General features: G+C 34.6%; 1 protein-coding gene across 13 annotated transcripts in view; it reads right to left on the reverse strand.

Moving 5' to 3' along the window:
- LOC135210038 (protein still life, isoform SIF type 1-like) overlaps positions 1-27,097 on the reverse strand; it is a 457,406-nt gene that overhangs the window by 104,513 nt on the left and 325,796 nt on the right. For all 13 annotated transcript variants that reach the window (XM_064242819.1, XM_064242818.1, XM_064242811.1 and 10 more), the window contains 3 exons: positions 21,187-21,301; positions 20,375-20,541; positions 12,726-12,820 (listed from right to left, as the gene is read on the reverse strand). In XM_064242819.1, coding sequence (XP_064098889.1) covers positions 12,726-12,820; positions 20,375-20,541; positions 21,187-21,301 — 377 coding nt within the window. The remainder of the gene's footprint in view (positions 1-12,725; positions 12,821-20,374; positions 20,542-21,186; positions 21,302-27,097) is intronic.

Genomic DNA, 27,097 nt, shown 5'->3' on the forward strand with positions numbered 1-27,097 from the left:
GGAGGTGTATAGGAGCTAGAGCGCACCGCCTTTATCCGGGGGATCAATAGGAGCGAATTAGCGCTGAAAGAGGATCATCCGATTCCACAATAGTGAACCACGTGAACAGGTAATGGGGGTTTAGATTAGATCTGAGAATACCCCACCACATTCGTGTTGTGATATGCGTACATTACGCTTCCCAGGGGGAAGGAGAGGTTTCAAATCTCACGCATACACGCGCAACTGATACTGAAAGAAAGACTCGACAGCAATCATAACAAAAGGATCTGGAATAGATGAAACCTTTATCACTGCATTCGGAGAATTAATGTTTAACGCCTTTCGGTCTTACAGTCTTACATGAAGATTGTTAATAAACAGAATGAATTTAATTCAAATACTCAAAAATGTCCCAGCTTAATTCACGCAACTGAAACTATAATCTTACTTCAATTCTTTATCAATATGTACTTAATTTCCATCGTTCTCTTCCTCTACACGCTATATACTAAATTAATTCCACGGAAATGAAGTCAAAATCCGGGAAATTAAAACAGATTTTCACATCATACTTTGTGAGACTTCATCCTAGTGACATCACTTAAGGTCATACGCCCTTGTTTCAATAATGTTTATCTTCTGTTAATTAAAACTTATATTTCATAACATCTGGTTCGTAGTTTTGTATGAATCTTATAAAAAAGTTCTTGCTTGGTTTTATTTCCAATAAATTGTACATTGTGCGTACATAAAGCATAGAAACATTCTGCTGGATCAATATTTGAATGTACACAGCTTCAATTACTAAAGGATACATACACATCACAGTTTCAATTACTAAAGGATACATACACATCACAGTTTCAAGTACTAAAAGATACATACATACGCACACACAACACAGTTTCAAGTACAAGGCAGGTACTAAAGAATACATACATAGGCACACACAACAGTTTCAGGCACTAAAGGGTACATATATACATACACACAACACATTTCAAGTACTAATCCATGCATACGCACACATACACCAGCGTCCCTCAGGAGTTAAGAATAACCCCGTGCATTGTAATTATCGCCGAATTCACCCTAATTACGAAATACATACGACCGAGGAGTCCTTGCATTCCACGAATATTGCAGGAGTAATGCAAGCAAAGGTCACGTTGCCTCAGGTTGAGTTTTTTTTTTCTTTCTTTTTATACTATAAAGCACTACGAATCTCACGTCATGTTTCTGGTTACTCGGGTCGTGATTCTTGACCGCATGAACGCATACAACGCGATTAAGAATGAGAAATTTCACTTTTCAACGTCAAATTTCAGTTCAATTTTCAAGTCGCTTAGTTACAGAGGAAAAGGAGAAATTGCCTTCATATAAAAACAGGACGAAATAGGAAAAAAACCGTCTGCATATGACTTCTTACGAACCCTCGGATACACAAGCAAGTACACGGAAGTATACTGTACACAGAGAGTGTAAGAAATTCATATTTATGAGAGATAAAGCTGTAATCGCATCAAACACCATATACTACAGGAAGAAGTGTTAAAAAAACGTCCTTATTACAGAACTACACAATCGATGTATAATAATATAGCAGATAAGTTAGATGAAAGCTGTTCTTCTCGATGATGCAAAGTGAATATTCCTAGGTCGCATGAGGAATTGAAAGTTAGGAAAATAAACACATTATTTGGTAATATAAGTGCATATAATGAAGCAAAACGTACTCTGCACACACACACACACACACACACACACACACACACATATATATATATATATATATATATATATATATATATATATTTTCGGCATATCCCATGATGTAGCATCGTCATCAAATTTTCGAGATATTTAATATATATATAATATTATATATATATATATATATATATATATATAATACACACACACACACACATATATATATATATATGTGTGTGTGTGTGTGTGTATATATATATATATTGTATATATATAAAATATATATATATATATATTTAATAAGATATATATATATATATATTGATATATATCTATATATATATATATATATATATATATATATATATATATCTATTACTTTATGCTCGAAAATTTCGTATGCCACGATGTCTACATTTTCATGGGATTTTATCGCCGAGCTATATAAAAAAAGGAGGAAACTGCGCAATCTCATGACCGCTTGCAATAGTGCCTTCATGAACGAGCCTTCGAAATCGTGCAAGCAAGCAGTTCCTGACCGCTGGTGCGTTCACGAGCAGCCCACTCGCTCGGACACGAAGCTTGCGTCATCGGCAGTAAGAGAGGAAACGAACGTAGCGACTATCATTATTATTATTATTGCTCCTCAGAAGATGAAGCAGTTTCACAAGGAACGAACCCACAACAGCACAAGCAGGGGCCACTGACTCGAAATTTAAGCTTCCAAAGAATATCAAAGTGTTCATTTGAAGGAATTAACAGAAGGTAATAGGAAATGCAGAAAGAAGCGATAAGTTATTAGAGAAGAAAAATTAACAAATAAATGAGTAAATAAAAAAGTAACTAAATTATAAAATATAAGAGGAATTTCTTTAGGGTAGTCACGCATTTGCATCTTCGCTTGAACTTTTGAAGCTGCGATTGCAAAAATTATCTTAGTTTACTGCCAATGAAAACTAGTATTGAAAAATTCCTGTAAGTTTGAAACTCCCAAACTTTCTCAGGGGAATTTATGGCAATATTTGTAGTAAAAGTGCCATGACGTTGATTCCACCCCGATGGGATTCTTTAAACTCTACGTCACTGTCATACCAAATTCTATGGGCAATATTTCTGTGATCAACGATTGATTACTATTTACTTGTATATTTGTTTGTTTGTATGGTGTATTTACGTTGCATGGAACCAGTGGTTATTCAGCAACGGGACCAACGGCTTTACGTGACTTCCGAACCACGTCGAGAGTGAACTTCTATCACCAGATATACACATCTCTGACACCTCGATGGAATGCCCGAGAATCGAACTCGCGGCCACCGAGGTGGCAGGAAAAGACTATACCAACCACGCCACTGAGGGCTAACAAAATTTCCTATCGAGTGAATGAAATTAAAGAAGAGGAAGGTAATAACTGGTTAAAAGTAAACCCTCCTCTGAAGGCTCCCAAATTAACATTAATAATACGCATTTCATTTCATTAAAGCAACTTTACGTAATTGGGTAAAATGAAAACAGAAACTTAAAAACTGTACTGGTAGGGTATCGCACACCTTTCTCTCTCTCTCTCTCTCTCTCTCCTCTCTCTCTCTCTCTCTCTCTCTTAATAGCCACACCCGGCCCCGAAATGGAACGGCGTTATTGCACAGTAAATCAGGACCCACGCCATCTATTGGCGTGGGACAGTCTTTCACTTCTGGAGGGCTACTGGTCGCTGAATTACGAGCTAAAACTTAGGTAAAAATTCTTACTTTTATCCTACCTAATAACTAAGAAACTACTCTTCTACCTTAGTTACATAAGTAGAATACGGAGAAGAGTACAATCTGACCTCTTGCTTTTCAGTGACCTCTTCTGTCGGTAAGTTTCAAGATGACATCCATTTTGCAACATAAAAATAAGAATAATATTCACAATAATGACAATACCAGTACCCATTAGTGTTATACCTACTTATTCAAGAGTAGTTAACAATCATTGTTAGATTTATTAACGGCGTCATCTCTGCTAAAACTTTTGCAGTATTGCATGATTTAAAATGACATCCACTTTGCCGCACAAAAATAAGAATAATAATATATCCAATAATGATGATAAAAGTAGCCATTACTGTTACAATTCTCGTAGTAGTTATTATCCTTTTTAGCATCATTAATATCATCATCGTCATGTCCATAAAGTCCCAGTACCATGAAAAACAATAAATACTTGTAATGGTACTGGGACTTTATGGACGCCCTGTGTAAATGAATTGTATTGTTATGCAAAAGATGAAACAAAGATTTTCGAACGTCTTTAGCAGAACTGAAAGGAATAAAAAGCACCAAAACAATTTGGTAGCATACAAAGAGATCTCTGTACGACCCAAAGTGTCAATGTCGTATATTTTTTTTTCGGGTATCAAGGCAACAAACTGTTCAATCCGAGCCGACAATAAACCGTTTCCACACTCCGCAGTTGCTCCCGAAGGGCAGGAATATTTCAAAGTGTGCAGCCGACCAGAAAAATCATTTCTTTTTCAAAGCACCCAGGTGAATGCGAACTGGGGCTGGACTTTCGCAAACTGTAGTCACAGAGAGAGAGAGAGAGAGAGAGAGAGAGAGAGAGAGAGAGAGAGAGAGTATAAATGTATGCATTACTACTTATCGATCAAATAATCTCTTGCCACGTAAATTATTAATATTATTATTCAGAAGATGAACCTTATTCATATGGAACAACCCCACCACAGGGGCCACTGACTTGAAATTCAAGCTTCCAAAGAATATGGTGTTCATTCAAAAAAAGTAACAGAAGGTAAAGAGGAATACAGAAAGAAAGGTAAAATGATAAGAGAATTTACATATTACAGGAACATTCTTGTGTACACACATTAAAATATGACTAAAAACTTTAAATTGAATATAAAATTATACTGATTAAATGCTTAGGAAAAATGAGATACAAAATAAAATAGGAATTAAATATGAGGATACAAAATGAAATAAATAGTAGAAAATTAACCCGATAACAATAATAAAAATTCACTTAGACAAAAAAAGAAAAGAAAAAAAACTAAAACTCATAACCGGCAACTGCATCAAATCAAGTACCATACACGAACCATTTTCAGAGCAAATATAAAACATGATATTGAATGACTTAAGGTATGGAGACATACCTTTCAAGAAAGGGCCGGCAGTAAAATACTTTGCGGTCAGGCGGTTCTAAGTGAAAGATCGAGAGGAGTATCACTTACTTAACACTTAAGTGGGAATGTGAGGTAAACTCATGGCTTAGAAAGGACAGTTCGAAATGCTTTCACTATTGCACATTTCGTTCGATCATTGTTTTGTTATATACATACATACATACATACATCATACATACATAACATACAGACATACATCATACATAGGCTACATATAAAATAGTATATATATATATAATATAGATAAAATAATATATATAATTATATATATGTATATATATATATATATATATATATATATATATATATATATATTATATATATATATATATACATATTGTGTGTGTGGAGGTGCGAAATACAATCACCCCCCTCATACAAAGAGAGAGAGAGAGAGAGAAAGAGAGAGAGAGACAATGTTTCTTTTTTTATCATTTGTTTATACTTATGGAACCACTACGGGAGTTACGCTATGAAATACATGCACCCATATACAGAGAGAGAGAGAGAGAGAGAGAGTTTACTCATCGTTCCATGCGGGCAACGCTAGCAACGTTAATACAATGCATAGCATACTGGGTTATTGAGGTCCAAATTTTCTCTTATAACGGTACCTATACATAATCCCAACCCTCATTAACAATGGAATACAATTCCTTACAATAAATTAGGTTTTAGACGGCCAAAGTAGGTCAACTAACAACGGCATATTACTTTCTATAATAATAAATTAGTTTTAGATGCCAAAAATAGGTCAACAACGTCGTCGAATTTTTAATAACTTTAATTGAGAAACAAAAATCTTAAGCAAGGAAAAGATGTATATTAAACAACAATTTTGATTACATAGAAATTATTACTTATTTACGGGTATAATTACTTTGCTTCTTCCTTATAAATAGGGTTCAAACTCTGAATAATAATAATAATAATTTTTTAGTCTCAAGTCAATGGTCCCCGTGGTGGGCTTGTTCATTATGAATAAGGTTGATCATCTTAATAATAATAATAATAATAATAATAATAATAATAATAATAATAATAATAATAATAATAATAATAATAATAAAAGAAAAATCTACTGGCTTACTTTAAGTAAAGAAACGCTAGACAAATTAATATCTCAATAATCGACACATCATAAATAACTTTAATACTTCACAACGAAGTAATTATCAATTAAAACAGGCATCAGATTCCTGACCTCCGAATAATCCAATTTTGAACTTGATGACATATAAAATTTAAGCTCTAAATCCAGAAAAATAGTATTCAGATTAAAAATGGGTTCAAGTTTCCATCCAGAGACTTAGCAATCTTAAACTGAGGCTATCATAAGATAAATACATGAGTTACTTACAATATACGACACAGCAGCCATGCGACCAATGGACACCCCAAAGATAGTTGGGTGGTGATACAGACACCAGACAGGAAATGACGTATCGGTGACGTTACTGTCAAGTTACGTCACAGATGAGAAGATGACCTTCGCTTGTTAAATTTAAATTGTCTTTTTCAATCTTCACTGCCTGCTTGCTATACGATATTCCTCCTGTTTAATATTAGATTCACTACGAGATCACGTTATCTTATTTGTCAAATATGACAAACGGTATAATGTGCTTGCCAACCTACACTTTAGTTTGGAATGTCAGGATATTACAACTGTCATCTGTATACAATGATCCATGCATTTCCTGTTGGCTGTACACCCACGAGACAATAGGACACATGCATACATATTATGTAGGTGCAGAAAATCTCTGTCTGTAATTTAGCACCGTATTTATACAGTAAATAATTATGTGATTCTAATCACAATCACTCCTTGGCAACAAAACATACCATAAATAAATACATATACAACTCTATACAAACATATATCTACACACATACTTATACATACACTCACAGTACCCTAAACAGGAACAACCATGAGAACCATTATACATATACACCGTAATACATCCGCGCATACCACACATATAGAACACATACTATATACAGTACTTATCATCTCGACCAAACTGAAGCATTTGCACGCAAAAACAACTTATCGGATTTACCACACGGAATATTCAACTGTAAGTCGATAGTATAAACAAATGCACGATCTACTCTATCTAAATTTGAGTCAATATTATAAAAATACGCGATCACCTTTCTAATCAAAAAGCACTTTCACGATCACCACTCTGAAGAGAGCCGCCGAATCTCAGGTAACCACAAGCCACCACCACCACCCACAGCAGCAGCAGCAGCAGAAAAACGACACACACGAAACTGAGAATATAATTTCCTGAGCTTTCAACATATATACACAAGCTCCCGCCGCCGCTGGGGTCGTCCGGGGAACTTGTAGTGGGTGTCAAAACTCGTCGCTCTTCGGGTCAGTTAAGATCGGAGGTATTGTCATTGCCTTTGCATCGGCTCCCCTAAAGAAGAGGGGCTATCCGATTCTTGTGACTGCCCCCGACGCCATATTGGATACGATGAATGAAGATGTGGAATGGGTAAGAAGAGGTAGATGGAGATAGGGTGTACCGATGACGGATGTGAATTAGACGATGTTCAAAATCCGATTGCAGGAACCGCGACGGAAAGGAAGGGATGTATGTAACAGAAATGAAAGATAGACTAGATAGAATTGTAAATAAAAGAAAAAATGAAAATGACGAGGGAGAAGATAAATAATTAAAGACGCAAAAGCAGAAAAAAAAAGAATAAAACGATGAAGTGAAAATTTCAAAATAAAATAACTGGAAGAAAAAAAATAATTAAAAACCACAAACAGAAAAGAACACTGGAAAAAAGTAACTAATGAAAACGGTCGATGCCACGAAAGACCAACAATGAATAGGAAGCAAAAAACGACCCCAACCCCCTCCCCCCAAAAAAAGGGGGAAAATTTAAAAAAAAGCCTGAAGAAGCAAGAAAATAGTAAAAAAAACTACATAAATAAATAAAAATAAAAACAGCAGCGTGGGATGACTTTAATAGCGACGTGAAGAAACATCACTACGAGGAAGTAGCAACAAGAACAGCTGACTGGGCTGAGTCAGTCTGACAGTCAGTCGGTCCACTGACACAAGGGCGACAGGATACGGAAACTTGGTTCCACCCTTCTGGACAATAAAAAGGGACTGACAGATGGTACTGGCCAGTTAACTAACACTCATTAAAGAGCGACCTTACTTTCGTGCAAAATAATTCATTTTTTATTATTATTATTCATTATTAATATTCCGCTAACTACGATGTTTTCTTGCTGGGCGAATTAAGAAGCGCTGGTAATTGGTTTTTAAATTTTAAGAAGTACATAAGAGATCCTGCTTTTTCTTATTAGTTATGAAATTTCTGTTCATGGGTATTAATTTTGTAATTAGGTGAACAAAATTAAAATGGTGTTACATTGAGGGAATAATATATACATTATTTTTGTTGTCTCAATGAGCTCAATTGTATCTAAAACACGTATGATTATGTATATATGTATGTATGTATATATATATATATATATATATATATGTGTGTGTGTGTGTGTGTGTGTGTGTGTGTGTGTGCGCGCGTGTGTGTATAGAGGTTCTTTTTAAGACACCTGTCACAGATACGATAATATGAATGGTTATTTCCTGCCCTAGAAAAATTGAACTGATTTCCTTCCCTTTGTTTTAAACACTCGAATTGCAATGGAAATTGATATTTATACTCTATCAATGTTCAATCAAGAAACACCAAGCGAGAGACATTCATTCTCTCTCTCTCTCTCTCTCTCTCTCTCTCTCTCAAGTCTAGGTACTATTCCGTGGTTGCTCGATAATCAAGTTTAAGTTTATAGCCTTTTAAACGTGCTCCATATAGCGACAGCTCACTAAACCTAACAATTACCGTCTCGAAAGCCACGTTTCTGCCCACGGCTATTGCAGAGGAACACCTTAAAATCAAGAGTTCTTCCTCGGGTCGATATTTTGAGGGGACCTCTCAGCAACCAATAAAACAATCCAATTCTGACGAAATAGCTGTTTGAAGGAAACTTCATTCTATGGGTCCAGGAACATACACTGTATTTCCTGTTGGCTCTCGAATGCAGCATACTTTCATTGAAAAGACATCTAGTTGACATTATATATGTGTATATATATATATATATATATATATATATATATATATATATATATATATATATATATATACACATACATACACACACACACACACACACACACACACACACACATATGTATAAATATGTATATATAATATACATATGTATAAATTATATATATATATATATATATATATATATATATATACACAAAGCGGAATTCTGAACATCTTCAAAACCTCAGCTCTAAATATCACAAGAGTTCGATGAATACGTGTTTATGTTCAAAGTAAAGTACACAAACAGTTTAAAATGAACCAATCATAAACAAATACAGATATGATGGTGTGGCATTACCAAATCTTCCATTTACCCGTTCATTCATAAAAAACAAGTTATGTATACCACGTAACCACGCACGCGCAAAAACAAAGCACCACAATAAAAAAAAGAAAAAAAAAACGCATATGTGATTTCATGTGTAAATAATTTTTTAAACGATGATCTTAAAAATTCACGGCTTCCGCATTCCAATTAGCATAAAGCTAACTTTTTACTGGTAGTTTCATGAAGAGGCAATAACAAATTTATAATTCCTTATTATCATAAGAGAGAATTCATTACGCTGTGCATGAAAGTTCAGTCACGTGTTTATGCGCGCAAGTTTGGAGGGCTGAGTGCGCAGTAAAAATTAATGAATGAATAAAAAAATACTATAGTGGTTTCGTTATGAATGAGGAAGCTTCAAGTAAAAAGTGTTGCGCAAAATATTTCATAATCTCCTCTAGATCACAGGAGACGCTGCCGCTGGTATCTTACGTTCTTTCACCAATACCGTGAAATTTTTATCACTTTCATCTTAACTGACCTCTGGAAAGTCTTGAAGTCTTCAATAAACCTTTCGTAATTCCGTACCGCAAAGATGATAAACAAACGAAGGAAAAGTACACACACGAGTACTATTTCCAGTCTGCAACAAATACGGCGTTAATAACCTAGATGAACCAAAGAAAAACTTCTTTCAGTTTTCTTCTGAAGACTGAAAAAGAAACCCACAAAACTAATGCGTATAACGTGTTTACTAAGTAAACACGTTATACACAGTAATTTTGTGGGTTTCTTTTTCAATAACCTAGATGTTGTGACGCCAGTTTTAATAGCCATAAATCAATCGAATGGACAACAGATATTTCATTCACGTCTCGATTACACGTAATTACTGTCTTGGGAGATCCACATAATGGCTTTCTGCACTCTACGATCTCAAAAATATTTCTACCTACATGCCAGCTGCCACGCCAGCACACTTCAACGCTGCAACTTCGTGTGTAGTACATACAAACACTCGTGCGCGAATAAGCTTAGAAATCCGTATAAATAAAGGATTTTGGAATCACGTTGTTATCAAAAACTCAAAACGAAGCTTTCACTCTATCATAACAGAAAACAAAATCTATGAAACATCATTATCTCCAGACCTGGCTAATGCCCTTCTGTGTATACACAACACGCATGCGCAGATAAAGCTTAGAATTCCGCATCAATTCTAGTATATCCAGAATTACATTCTCATCTATACCTAATAAAAAGTTTCACTCAGTCACAATGTAGAATTAAAAAAATCAATAAACAGTCCTTAATTTCAAACGCACGTTTTACACCACCAAAGAGAGAGAGAGAGAATGAGAGAGAAAAAAAAAACTCTAAAACTCGATTCCATTTCATTATCAGCTTACGATCCACTCGTCGATTCGAAGCCAATAAATTCTAGACACGCAACTCTAAGCAAACCGCGATACGTATCTTCTTCATTGAGAGAGAGAGAGAGAGAGAGAGAGAGAGAGAGAGAGAGAGAGAGAGAGAGAGAGAGAAGGGGCTACTACTTCTACTTATTCACCTGAACTCGCAATAATGCCCTTGTTGCACGCAGGCACTCAAGGTCTAGAGAAGCTGGGAAAGAGGAAGGGTAGATGGCGTGGTGGATGGGGAGTGTGGTGGGCAGGGGGAGGGAGATGAGGTAGGGGGAGGAAGAGGTGGAGAAGATAGTCTTGGACGGGCGCAGGCAAAGTTGAGGTAATAACAAAAACAAGTGCAAGATGAGGAGGAGGAGGATGATGGTAGGAGGAATGCGGGTTGAACGAATTATTACCAGGGATAGAATTTAAAATGTCTTAGAATATATATATATAATATATATATATATATATATATATATAATATTTTTATTTATCTATATATATATATATATATATATATATATATTATATAATATATATATATATATATATATATATATATATATATATAGTTAAATACAACACCCGGAGAATATAAAAAAAAGACTTACTGGAAATCCCGCAAAGACATATCTTCAGGAGTCGGTGGGAATGTTATTGTAATTGGAGGAGGGGGACAGGAGAGGAACCTGAAGTCCCCACGTGGAGTGAGTTTTCTATACGCGAGAAAAGTTATGTGAGTAAAACAGAATAGATCTGCCTCTTCAGGTTGCATGGGAAAGAATAAACATTTTCACTGTCGATTACGAACGAGAACACACACACACACACACACACACAACACACACACACATGGACAAGAGGGCATTGTGGCTATTACAATTACACACTATATATGTATACACACATTCGTATATATAAGGAAACAGTGAAATGTAAACAGCACATTGTAATTGATATGCCACTCTACAAAATGTCAAATGTAACCATATATAAAAAAGGCTGTAAAAAGTTAAAACCATTAAATCATTCATAGTTTAAATGTATCACTCCGACCGAGCAAATGAAGGATACTGAAGCGTAATCCTATAAATAATCCTACACAGAAGACAGACGGGGTCGGGGTCGGCTTTTCACTACCGAAGACCATCCAACCGTGAATAAGCTCGTTTTTATCAGCCCTTCCCACGAGTTACCAAGAGAGGTATCCTGCGAAACTATCCTTTGGCACAAGGAGCGCAGTCTGTATCCTGCTGGTTTCATATAATAATACTTTCTACAACGTACAAGTCACGGGAATTCAGAAAATTTATATGAGACCTAACGCTTTTATAAAGGAATGCCAACGTCCTGATGATAAATGAACCTCATTTAGGCGTTTAATTTTATTTTCTTTCTGTGTTCAACATCAAGCTGAAGATGCCAAGTAATCTGTATTTGGTTGTTTGGTCGTCTCAGGTTGTTTGGCGCAGGGGATTCTAGGGTGGTTCATGGCAGGGTGCCGAGGGGAAAAAGTAACTTGCATCACCCAATTCAAACAGAATAATAATAAGCAGGTTTTGATTTCTGGTCGCAACAGACATCACGACAGGAATGTTTACCACGATCTTCCACAAATCACCGAAACTTGACGCACGAACGACGCTGAATTTTCGACACGGCTAACGATCCAACTTTCATGAACCCATTTCGCTCAAGTGTACTAGGAGGTGTTACTCGTTTAGGGGATAAATGCATTTCAAAATTGTTCGTTGTTCTCATATTATTAAAAACAATAACAACGAATGCACTTACCTGTTACTCGTACCTTACAGAAGCACATTATATATATATATATATATATATATATATATATATATAATATATATATATATATAAAATATATAAAATCAGCTTACACTATTACATAAGTACTAAAATCAGCTTAAAAACTTAAGAGAGAGAGAGAGAGAGAGAGAGAGAGAGAGAGAGAGAGTCATCAATTTTTCGCCTCACTTACTTTTAATAAACTTTCAATTTCCAGGGATGAAACGTTAGATCCGGAAGTGTCTGAAGGTGGCGGTAGGAAGCCGTCTGGACTCGCTGGCTCTTTACCTGGAGGTGTAAAAGAAAACGGGTCCTTTAATCGTTAAAAAAAGAAAATGGTAAAAATTCAATGGGTAACTTTCATGTAAGTTTAAGTGGATGGCTTTTTTTCAGTTTTTCCTTTGAAGACTACTGTAGCATATAGTAAATATGTAACTTAAGTATATATCAATACACATGTATGTGTATAAACACACAATTGAAGTATATTATAGTACCAAAATGGAGAAAGAGAAATTTTAAAAGTTATAGATAAAATATATAACAGCATTTACAAAACGTGATTCTAAGAAATATATATGTATATAACATTGAATTCTCTGTATGATAAAAGCATACAATACGGGAAAATCCTGACACCTTCTACTGAGTACAATAATTCTACGCCTATATTATGAGGTATTCAAATTGGTGTTGAATTTAAGAAAAGGGAACGAAAAAAAGATCAGTGAATTTTGGACATCAGGCAGATAAAACTAGAATCGTAGATACATCGTACAAAATATCTCTTGAGCAATTGCAAATGCAAGTCCTGAATACTGAAGAATGTATAGAACGAGAAAAAATGGAGAGGGGGAGAGAAACACGAAAGTGAAATCCTTTTATGCATTTCTCTAAGTATTGCGTCAATTAATAAGCTTGTGATGGACAAGTTTAAATCTTGGTCAATGAAAACATCATAGGCCTATTCAACCTTACACATGCCTCTACAACAAAGGCAACACTTCTCCAGTCGTCACGATGACAGTGCACTTGCAGCTGTGCTCTTGGAAAGAACTTTAGCTATCACTCCGAGATCTGCCCTTGTCTGTAAGTTCAAAGGACAAAGGACAACAATGATATCTGATGAAGGAGTTAAAAACCTTCTAATTAAAGGTTCATGTCAACATTTGCTACCATATGATCTCTCTGCATAATCAATAAAGATGATAAGGATCTTCATAAACTACTTTTCTTGGCATTTGTAACAAAATAAATCGACTATAGAGCTTGAGCAACGATAAAAAAACTTAAAAACAAGAGCTATAATTTATCAGTTTATATAACATCAGCTACCATTAACATCATTATGATTTTTATCTTATTATTCTATTTATCCTGAATTTAAAAATAAAACAATGCTTGAGAGTATATACACTTGTCACTTGTCATCAGTGATCTGTCAGAAAGCAATCGAAAGCTTCAGGAAAATGCATAATATTTGTGATTTAAGGAATGATAGCTTGAATAACAGTTGATATGATGACTATAACAATCAACTGCAACGCTTAAAAAATAGCCTGAACAAAGTTACTCCATTGATATTAATGAGATTCTAAATTCTTATCATGCTGCACTTGTCATCACACTGACAACTGAAAAGATGCTTCCTGTCTTGTCAAAATCTTTTTGCAAAGTCTAAACATCTGTACGCTCAAGGTAAACAACTAGTAATCTCGTTTATCTAATGACATACAAAAGATTAAAAGAGAAACAATACATTGCAAGGCATCAACTATTTGTGAGCTAACACACTGGTGAGCTTTTAATATACAATAGAATACTATTTATCCAAACAACTCGGAGGGGGGCCGAGGCGTGCTCCAGATAACGGTTGTACTGCAAGTACTTTCTAAGATTCAGACTGAACCTCTTGTTATTTTTTTATAGAACAAATTACAGTTAGGCCTAAGCAAGTGTCTGTATACTGATGTCAGGCCTAACTTTTCTGTAACTTCCAAAGTCAATGAGAAGCTGTTTTATCATTTGTCTTCAGCAACAGCTTAAGCAGTATTGGTGTACAAGCAATAGTAAAAGAACATGGAAAACATTACATAAGCATATCAAACGTCTCTTACCATAGGAGGATCTTTGGCACATTAGCAAGGCTTTTCTAGCTGTATCTATAGATAAAGTCTTTTCAGGAAGTTTAAGATTTTAGGGATAAATGTTTTTTGCAATCACAAAAAGGAATGAATTTTCAAGTTTTCTCATTCTTCCATTAACAAAGTCGATGACCACTGTTGTTGCAATACGTAAACGTTAACTTAATGTTTAAATTGTATTTACAATAAATCATATTCTAAGAGTTCACATGTATGATTTTGGCCGGAAGCTGTTAACTTTAAGTAAACTAACTTGCTTTTCCTTTTTTTTTTTTTAAATACTTTACAGAACTTGAAATAAGTCTCTTTGAATCAACGCAACATTGAAATTCCTCACAACATAAAACCAATTCACATATCCATGAAAGTCCTCCCTCGCAAGCACAGTGATCATAGGTATTCCTCTTCTTCAGAGTTCCAGGGATCCATGATGATGCAAGAAATGGCAAGAGAAAGGTGGGGAGATATTCTTTTTTATACATTTCCAGACAGTTTTCAAAATTACGAGATAGCATATTTATAAATATATATATCACAGCATTTCAAAAGGAAGAGAAACAATTCATATATATAGATACTCTAAAGGGGAACTTTTTAAACTGACAAGACACCAAAATACTGCTATGAAAAACAAAACCTGGAAATCTGGATTGAAACTTTTTTTTTTTTTATGAGAGAAGGAAGTACTACACACAACAATACAGGTAATGATCATGACTTAATTTGAATGCAGTGAGCTTTGGTTAAACAGTATTCTAATGTACCTATAATATTGAATGTAAAATTGCAAAATGAACAATATAAACTGTAAAATGTATAACTCTAACCTCTGTTGTCAATGTATTAGTTATTTACAAGTCACACATTGACTTCTAATCTTTGTAAAAAATTAAATGCAAATTTGCTCTCACTAGAAGTAATTTTCAGCAAACTCTCACTGAGTGGCTTTTCATGATAATTATGTAGCCATCCTAATATCATATAAACTCTATAGAAAGTGCAGAGACAAGATAATGTATGAGTATTGCAACTAAATTTATATCGTAAATGCAGGCATAATACAATTGACTAAAAGGAAGGGATAGAAACAGGATCTCATAATACTGTATCTATGATAATCTAAATTTATGTGACAAAAGACATACAGTAAAGTATTCCAAAAGAACCTTCTATTTTGTCGCACACGAGACAACTGCTTCTGCAGCTAACCTTATTTTCTGTACATAGGGTCTAAGAGGGATTCAATATGAATACAATGTACATACTGTACTATGGCAGTAAAAGCTGTACTGTATATAGGTAAAAATCTATCTTTTTTGGTACATCTGACAAGTTGCTGCATACTAATGGGGTTTAATAAGTGCATTTCTCCACATATCAGGGAGACCATGGTGCAAAGTCTGAAGTGATGATACACTGGCTAAGGTGCAGCTGGGGATTTATAAGAATTAAAATCATACACAGCACTGTCTGCCTTCCTCGAGGATGTCGCACAATCCTACAGCTGTAAGTTGTTGCAGGTGACTGCCGGCACAACGAACACAGTGGCCGAGAACCAGCACATCGTCGACCACTGCTACCACTGAATATCGCAGGAATATCTGGTGAATTTTGGTGGTGGGGTCTACCAATTGTGACAGGCCTATAACTGTACAAAGAAGGACTGTATGTGCCATCACCACCACAGCAATGGGTTCGTGACGAGTGTTTGTACTTCGATTCTGCTGCTTTCCTCATCCTTAAATTGTGAATTTTTGCAGATTCTCTCAAGAGTGCTTGAAGATTGCGAGTAGCAGGTGAAGTGCTGTAGGCACAGAAGACTGCATGGCATGGAACAGGAAAATTTGTGGTAGTACCAGTTGGTAAGCTTGATGGCCGATTAATTACTTTTCTAGAATTATTTCTTGCAGGAAACATGGGATCAGGAAACGTCTGATCACTGCACCTTGAACGATAGTGAAGAGGTGGTTCTATGGAAGAAAAAATTGAAGGGCCTACACCATATTTAGCAGTGGGACTGACGGAGTCACTCTCAGTACTGCTGTGATAACTGAAACGCTGTCTATGAACAGGTGCAACACTTCTCTTGCAATTATGGTTCAGTGGGTCCTCACCAAAACAAGCATCCTCCTTATGCGTGATGTATAGACTGACAGGCTCCTTTACGGCTGACTGGCGTAATATAGAACGTCTCTTACTGGCAGGTGATGTTCTTGGAACAGTAAGACAGTTATCAACCTGCACAGCAGTGTTCCCAGATGTTGGAGTGCTGGTGATGCTAGAAATGACAGTAGTGCTGACAGCAGTGCTGGTGCAGATGGCAACCGGGATAACAGTGGTGGAGGCAGATACAGTGGTGGTAACTGTGTTTGCTGTTGACATTGGACATGATGTGCTCACAGCAGCAGGTGCAGTAGTGATTGGGACCAGGTTGCAAGTGGAGTCATTGAGGAGGGGCATATGGATAACAATGAGGTCACGGGTGATATTTGGGGAGGACTGAGAAGGTTGAGTAACCACGGATGATGATGAGGGTTCCTCTGCCTCTTCCTTTTGGCCTTCCTCCTCCTCCTCCTCCTCCTCCTCCCCTGGTAGGTTTGAGGTGAAGCAAGGGGCCAGGCACATTATGGGTCCATCGTCACAGCTGTGGTCCGCTGAAGTGAAAGTCAGGGTAGGTGGAACACAGCATTAGTTGGCCTCCACCGAGTGCCAGAAGTTAAACTGATAAATTTAATCCTTGACATAAAAGAGGTCAATAGAAGAGTATACAATACCCAGATAGTTAAAAAATAACGTTTAAATTTGAAATTTAACTTCCGTACCAAACAATAACACACCCATACTCTCACACCCTATTCATTCTATAGAAAGTAATATTTAAACATGCATACAAGTTTCTTTAACAGAAGCAACAAGATCATATATCCCTAAAGAATCATTTCTTTTCTTTGCTTACAATCAAATACAGTACTATATACGCATGCAAACTTCTGTTTGATATCAGTCTGTCATCATCTCATAACTTATGAGCACCCATGGAACACATCATTAACATTCAAATATATATGTATATCTGTGTATATCTTAGATTAATCTAGGTACAAAATATACTTACATGGATACAGCAGATTTTTAGATCAAAAGAAAGCCTAATCTAAAAGCACATATATCTTCTTGATTAACAATACTCGAAGCACTTGGCACTCCTTTATCTGATATCTGAACACAAACTGAATGTAATATGAAGCTCACGTTCTCTGTTAATCTTTAACACAGCTAAAATTTCTTTCATCATCATCCTTATTTCTTGAGTATCATATAACTGCAAACTCTTGGAACACCAACAAAATTAAGAATGTGATCTCATTACTTACTTCCAAGCTTTCATAACTTTCACTTACTTCCAAGCTTTCATAACTTTCACTTACTTCCAAGCTTTCATAACTTTCAAATGTGGAAAAGCAGTGATGACACTTTGGAATAAAGCATTCATTCCGGTTCTCACAGCAAAAAGATTACAAACGTCTACGAACTTAATGATTCTGTTCCACACTTCAATGCTTAGTATCATTGTCAGTAGTTTCTTTCAAAGATAAATCTGAGTATGTACTACTGTAACTGTACCTTAAATTATAAAATCTTCAGTGCTCATAGTGGATGAAGCAGTTACTGTGCAGTGGAAAGCATGCGCCCTCAGTTCACTATTTATACTATAATCATACAATAATTTAGATATACAGTACCACTGAGAATCACATCACAAATATATAAAATGGAATACAGAATTTATCCAAAATAATATATATACTACGTATTCTCTTTCTTTCAAATTTAGTAATTGATTCAATGAAAATTCTTAGTTTCCAACATTTGTAAGTCATAACTGCAAAATCCATTACAAAATCTCATAAGAGATTTTGGTGCTTCAAGTTTCAAAGATTTTGACAATATGTAATAGAAGAATGCCTGTTGTAAATGAATTTATGGCTAATAAATACATATTTTTCTGTTGTTTGCAAATTACATACAAATAATATATCAAAACAACAACTTTAAGTAAACTCTTATAATAAACCATAACAAGGGTGGCCCCAGGGAGAAAACAACACCTGTTACTATCACATCAACACTTTAACTGTGCTAAAAAATTCTACAATAGCATCTTCAATTATCCAGCCAGAAGGCCCATCAACAACAGAGTGGAAACAATCAGTGTCATTTGACTCTTTCTTGCACCCATTCTTGTACTTCCTGGATCACAGGGCATTTTCTTCCCTGTACCTCTTCCACCTCTGGACTATATTTTCTTTTCACCCTTCATCTATTCTTTCCACATGACCAAACCATTTCAAAATACTCTGCTCTACTTTCACCTATACTAAACCTTTTAATATTTTTTCTACATATTTCCACATTTTCCAACTTTCCAATGCTTCTAATATCACATACAGTATACTATTTATATAATTTATCTCAACCACCTCTGACCTTTGGCTTTCACTTGCATTCACTTTCAAACTTGACTTTCAACCAACAAAAAGAAAAAAAATTTTGAGATGAAAGCAGCTCACTGAAGTACACAGGACACCGAAATGAGAACTGTATCACCAAACTTATGAGAATTTATGCAATAATAATAATAATTTATCGAACAAAGTCACCACAAAACATACTGAATTTCAATGCTTATGATGAGATTCCACTACAGTATTTGGTGATACTATGTTCTAACAATTCACATAAAATAATATTTTATCATAGCAACAAAGCTTCGTATTTCAACACTACAGTTCCTTGTTGGGAAGCAAATATTATTAAGGCCTGCTTTTCCTGCGATATCAAAAGAAGTTTGTGACAGTTCTGTTTACTTATTAATAACAAGTAAACAGAACTGTACTCCTTTAATACTTGCTATAAAAATACAACTTAAGAGACAAATGTGGAATCAAAACTATATTTTATCAATGCAACTTAACAGGAATTAATACAATAGTACACAAGTTTCACATTAAGCTACACTTGCACCGATTAAGTACGTAAATGTACCGCTTCTTTGCTATTCATTTAGCCACTTCCTGACACTCATAAATATTCCTCGTATTAAGCATAACCCCCTAGTTTCACAGTAAATATAACAATAAAGCCTTCACATTGCAGTCAGATACAAGTTCAATACAAACTAGAAATACGAACTAGTATGTACATCATGTGCACCAATCTCATAGTAATCACCAATTTAGAAGTAACAGAGGAAAATCATGAAAAATTCAGACATTCTGGTGGACTTCACTAATAAGTCTCCATCACACGTTTACCTATATCATTAAAATATATTTCTAAGTCTCTCACTATAATTAGCATTTCTTGACATGCAAAATACATTTCATCAATCTTTAAAGTTCTTTTCTGCAGAAATATCTCTTTATAAACACATAGTTATATAAGTAACAGTCATCATATTTGAAACAATATGTATACATATATATCATTATACTTCTACATTTACCTACTCAAATACAAATACAGAATATCCCATGTTCTACTTATCATTGATAAGGTTTTCCCACAAACAGATTATTAACTACAATATTTAGTATACAGTCCATTTCAAGAAATAATAACAAATCTCTGTAACATGTGACAGATATATGTCAAGTATATTTTTTCAATATAAATATTAGCAACAATAAATACTGACCAGATGCGATACTTTTACTCCAGGAAGGTGCTGGAACAATCATCCTTGAGATCATCTCCTCATTCAAGGATGCCTCTGTGGGTGGTGGTGGACACACGAGCGACTCAATGATCTCATCAGTGGTTTTCATAAGTGATGCTAGGTCAGGGGGATCAGTTCTAGAAGACCTAAAAGAATATGAGAGATTGTTAATTACCAGATATTGATGGGAGAAACAGCTTACATTAAATCTAAAATCATTACCAGCCTCTACATACATACATGCATTTCACCAACCTCACTTCACTAAGAAATGAACAACACTTAAGTTTTATTTCATACAGGTTTTAACTGATGAACATTTTCATCACTTATAATAAAGAATCTTACTTTGATTGAGAAGGTTTATTTAGGTGTTCTGAAGGATAAACCTGCCACTGTGTAACTTCAAAAAGGGAGTAATTTTTATTAAAGTCAAACAAATTAGTTATGTGATTGCCTTGTTTAAGGTATTAAACAAAACAACAGTGACAATAGGTATCTTAATTCTGTTCTGATTACTGACTCCAATGTTTTTATGGGTGGTAGGGTATGTCATGATATGGCAACATCACCTTATTAGGCCAAATAACACTGCACTCTATAACATAGCTTTTTTTTTTATTCTCTAAAATTTGTACGGTGTGCCTTTTCTATTATCAAAAGATTTAGGGAACAAGTACTAAAACAAGTATTTTACATCTAAGAATAACAGCAAGTTCAGAGCCTCAGACAAGAGAGGTAGTTGATGCAACGTCCATAATAGAAAGCACTAAACGGAATGCGTCTCTTACCTCATCATGAGACACAAAGCAAGTTCCTCTTGTAGGACACTTTCAATATACATCATGTCTAGGTCACTAACAATTGCACCATTGATGACCATGATCTCATCCCCTTTGATGATTCCTGTGAATGAGACATAAATTATAATTGCAGGATGCTGAAACTGGGTTCTAAACAGTATCATCAAGAGGTCAAATCTGCACTGAGTGTTGACTGAAATATCAAATTTGCACTGAGTGTTAACTGAAACAATGTTTCCATCAAAGTATTTATGATGTAAGTACAGCATAACTTCCTTTGTTTACATGGAAGACCACAGTGCTTCCTTGGTTTACATCCCCTCAAAACTGATACAAAATACTTTGTCTAGTGCTGAGCACAGCAATATCTAAGAAATCCCTTAAATAACAAAAGAATACTTGAGTAACTGCCTTATAAATATACTCTTCAGAAAACAATTACAGTACTGTTTTTATTTTTATTTTTAGAAAATTAAAAGTAGAGTATCTAATTACTTAAACACAATATCACAGCTCTGCACATAAAGGTGCATGATGTCGTTGTGCAAGTCCAAATAAAACATAACATAAAAGTGACCAACACAAATGATTTGCCAGTAAATAAAAACAAATAAAAAATTCTTTTGTTTCCAAATCACTTTAGTAAAAAAAAAGGACTTTACAATGTAATCATCACTTCTTCCTTGATTTCCCATGTAGTAATTACTGTACTGGCATTTCAAATCCTTCTCATAATAATATACAATTCTGACAGGACAATTGGTATTTATATAATGGTACAGAGCATGTGTAAAAATGCAAAACAGCATCATATATCCCTCAATGCAGAACTATATATCATGTATAATAATAGGTGGTTAAAAACAAAGTTATAGTCTGATAATAAAAAGCTGAGGCAATGCTACTTTACTGACTGAGTGGAAATCTTAGCTTAAGACACTACGTGAGGGAAACTCTTGGACTGGTATGGTGGAACTGCTAGTGAGAATAAAAATAAAAAAAAGAATAATTCAAGTGGCTGACTGAGTGAATCTGCTGGCTAGATATGACAACTGAATGGAAATACTAGCTTATAATGCAAAGTAAGTGTGCCAGTTCAATATGCTGGCTGACTGGAAATGTTAGCTTATTATGCAGTGAGTGGGACAGTGTATCGTGGGGTTGTTATTACCGTAAATCTCCTCTGTCAGAGGCATGGAAAGAGTTTACAACAAACATAATTATACTGGCAGCAACAAAAGCAGCATAGCGTTGTTAATAAAAGATATCATCATCAGTATGTCAGGGAAAATCTATGAGTACATCAGTATATTGCATTTTTTTAATCATTTGCAATTTAAAATATTTAGTAAAATCATATAGTATATTCCTTATTTACATCATCTCTTTTAAAGTAGTAATTTAGACTTCCAGTTAACTAAACTAAAATCTATTGGTATCTTGGTACTGCAAACAGAATGGCTAAATAAGAGGGGGAGGGGAGGAAGTGAAGACAGAAAATACTGGAAAAATGTCTAATGGCATTTAGATCTGCAGTACCTTTACATAGAAGGTTGCATGTAGGTCATACATATTTACTCTATAAGAACCAAATAGTACTTCATGTGGATACAGGGATGGCTAATAGGACAGAGCAAAAGGGAAAAGGGAGACAAACTCGAGCATAGTGAAATTCTCGTGAACAAAAATGAACATTTACTTATTAAAACTAGGACTACCTATTAGTACACAGTTTTTGCTGCCAAAAGAGAATAGTATATTGCATGTATTTCAAGTATATCTAGCTACAAAGAAATGCAGAGGAAAATTGGAAAAACAAAAGATTAAACAGCTAAAGCTTTTATAACTACTTCTGTGCAGCAAATGCCTACTCAAGGTATTAAAAATAACTTTCAATAGATGTAAATAACATTTATCACAAATATTACTTGAGAACTAAAAGAAAAAATATAAAAGAATATGGACAAGTGTAAGAGAAAGTTGGAAGACAGCAAGTGATTATGCCAGTGCACAACAAAGAGATTTACAACTACTCTGTTCATGCCAATGACAAGATTAAGGTATCAGTGATAAGAAATCAGTCATACTCAGTATTACTACCAAGGTTTGAGAATAGTATTACAAATAAGCCTTAAGCAGTGTGTATTGCTAAGAGGCTATGCATGGTATAGAGGCTTTGTAGCCATGAAACCTTATACTTAGTCTTATCTTAAGAGAATCACTGCTATAACTTAACCTATACTGTATATTAAATTTTTCCTATCTACTATTTTTGGAATTTTACCAGGCTCAACATTCCAGGAATGATCAACTGTAGCCTGTACTCCAGTTGACAAATAAGTTAAAGATGCAGTAAGCGAAATCTATAAGTTCAAGCTTCATTCGTTAATCAAGTAACTAAATAAAGCACAATAATAAGGTCAGTGTTATCTTAAGATGATATCTTATAAATTTCAGTTACAAGCAAAACAGTTTTTATTTAGTTAATGGTTTATGATCAATGCAAAATAATTTGCATTCCTTTATTCTACCACTTTCATAAAGAAATACAGTACAAATTGTATTTTCAAAATTCAAACTAAGGAGCAACAAAGCTTTTGTATACTGTGAAGATCTGAAGTATTTGTGCCTAAGTTAAACGAGAGAATTTACCCAGTCAACTAAACACACTCAGCATGTTCTGCCATTAAAACAAAGCCACTCAGTCAAAGGAAAATAGCAAATTATCAAACAATTCTGAGATTGAAGAGCACCAAAACTCAATATAAAGGGGTGTGTCCTAGTGAGGAATATCAGCTTTGTCCTAGAAAGTTTCAAACCAAGCAGCCTATCCATAATTACGAACACATGGAAGCTTTTGTACGCTCATACGGTGTTTAATTACACGTATGATGTGAATTTACAGGAAACAGAATGTGTAGCATATATATCTGGACTTTAGAACAATGGAATAGTACCAACTTATTCTAATGAAAGTAAAGCACTATGTAGTTACTATTGAATGCTGAAGATTATGCAGCATTGACATGAAAAAACATTTACTACGATAATAAAAAGTCATTGTGGAAAATGAAACACTCAGTTGGTTCATAAAAAAAAATAAAATGTTTGTACTACATGCAACACTAACAAGTATATCTCTGGGAAGAACAAAGATTATATTAAATTAGTTAATATCTCTTGGAATAATTACACCCCAAAACAACTGCATATACTTTAACAAGTGATGAAGATATAGCAATGGGTGTATACTAAGCAACCAAAATCAGTCGCTATCTATAGTGCACAGATGAATAGCACAATGGGAATCTCTGCTTCCAGTATAGAAATAATTAAATAAACAACTGGAATAATGAAAGGGACACAATTATAAAAATAAATTAAAAGATAATACTACTCATCCCTTATTATTTTTCTGTGAATATGTCAGAGCAGTCAAAAGTAGTATTGAATGCTATGTACAACCAAAATATTCAACTCTTAAGAGGCACATAAAATCTTGAGTTACTCCAACTGGAGCTTAAGATAAAGTTCAAGATATCTTGGAAATGTATAGAAATAAGCGCAGCGTGTCAAAGTAAAATTTCTCATCACACAACTATATTGCAAACATTTAATATATGTATGTGGCCTTTAAACTACCTTATTACAATTGTTTAACAAAACATTAAGACCTTATTAACATCATATATTTATTTTTTGTACTGCAAAGCCCATGAATGCAATTCAGGCAAAATAACACAAAGATGAAAAATCTATATTGTTTGTTTAATATTGTACAGTACTAGAATTTTTAGAATACCAGTGTATTATTTCCCGAGATAATACCACTATCGAAAATCGACTAGCAGGAATGAATCTAAAACCACAGTGTACATAAATGAATCAATCTACTTTCAAATATGAAAACCATTTTAGATAATGTCACTGGGCCCTGGAACATGAAACAATGAAAAAATAAAAAATAATTTTTAAAAAAGAATACTATGTTAAATCACTTATTTGTTGTTACACGGAACAAGAGGGGCTGTAAAACCTTTGAATTTAACATAATTCATGTTGGGTTTTACACATTATAAGAAGACTTCATAAATTTCCTGTAAAGCAAGTTCAAATGGTGACACGCAAATTATTTTTGTTTTTTGCACAAGAAGTGGGATGTTCTAATTTATTACTCTGAATGAATCCAAGAATAATGAGAAAATAAAACATGTTAATAAAGTGTGGGATTCAAGTCTTTGAAAATACTGGTCCTCAAATACGCTGAAACCCTTATTATATTCGGTAAAAACAATAAGAATACTTGAACTAGCACTACGTAGTAGTGTATTAACAGGAAACACACCAATACTGATATCCTTAAATTTTTTTCACCATGTGGGTGCATGTAGGGGAACCAAATCATTTGAAAAATAAAGCAGAATCATAAATATAAATAAACACTTCCTAAATTACCGTAAGTTCTTTAAACACTCAAACCTAACAGCTACAAAAGCTTCCACTCCTCTGAATGGAAATCAAGAAAACAAAGGGATATTAAAAATCGTGTACAAGTAAAATGTGGCTTAAAATATGATACAGTACACTACGTATCATTTTGAAATGAAAAAACTGACACAGCTCTAAACAAAAGCCAAATGCTCTGAAAATTATCTGGCATTTGATAAATTTCACATTACTTAACATAAAAATGTTCCAAATAAAGTTGCATAGGGTTTTAAAATGAAAATATTAACATAAAAACCATGTGACTGTAGGGACAGAAGATGCTTTAAGCAAAAAAAAGTTTTTAACACTGTTTCCAATTATTTCTCCAACACTACTATTTTTATAAACTGCCAATCTGATCTTTAAATTTTCATTCACACCTGATAAAAATTTTACTGATAACACCACATCTGAACCAGTGTTGAGATTGGATAAAAGATGCTACTGTAAAACTCAAACCATATCAATTTCAAATTCTTCTATTAGAAAACATAGATTATTGAATTCTATTTTACCTGTCATCCAATCACATTTAACTGTACACATACAGGTTTTCTATGTGTATAAAGATAATCCTATAGTGCAATCCATTAGACAGAGATGGAACCCTCCGAAAAAGAATGAAAGTTTGAGTCGCTCTTACGTCACAATTTCAATTGCTCTGGGGAGCCCCTAACTCACCACATCATCACATATGAACCTAAGCCTTGGTGAGCTGAAACCACTACGTACGTATTAGGTCCAATCGATGAGACGGGAAAGGCACTACGCCAAAAATAATAAGTTTGTTTTCATGAAACATCAAGTTTAGTAAATATTTTTTGTGTTCATATGAAATAATACCAACCTTTCCTTTAGTAAAAAATGCCTAGGGGAGACTAGTTTGAACAAATCCTAGTTGGTGATCAATAGATCAAATTCTTTGGAGGAATGAGACCTTTGGGGGATAGGTTTCAAAGTTAGAACCAGTGGTGCTTTTAGCCCCAAAGAAGATGGAGCTCCAATCCCAGATTGCAACACTAACTTTAGGGTTCTATGTGGCTTATCTCACACACCAGTGCAATTTATGTATCTGCTGGTGGAATATAGCACTAGAAGACTTTTGCCTCTTCAACAAGAATAATAAGTCTTAAGATGTCCATCACCTTCAGAGGAGCAGCATTTTTGAGACCGTAAGTGAGTATGGATGTGGAGACTTCACCTTATGGAAATGAGTTTTGGAAATTGATAAGCAAGCCAACAGCTGCTATAATTAAGTGATATATAAATGGAGACTGTATGTAAATAAAAAGTGAGCAAAATAAAGAAAAAGAAAAAAGAAAATTGGGCAAGGTATGGGTGCACATAGCTGTGAGGGTATTCACAACAGTAATTGAGGCCTAGCTCTTTTATACTGAATGACTATCTCTCA

This window comes from Macrobrachium nipponense, chromosome 39 (assembly GCF_015104395.2).
Source record: "Macrobrachium nipponense isolate FS-2020 chromosome 39, ASM1510439v2, whole genome shotgun sequence".
Lineage (NCBI taxonomy): Eukaryota > Metazoa > Arthropoda > Malacostraca > Decapoda > Palaemonidae > Macrobrachium > Macrobrachium nipponense.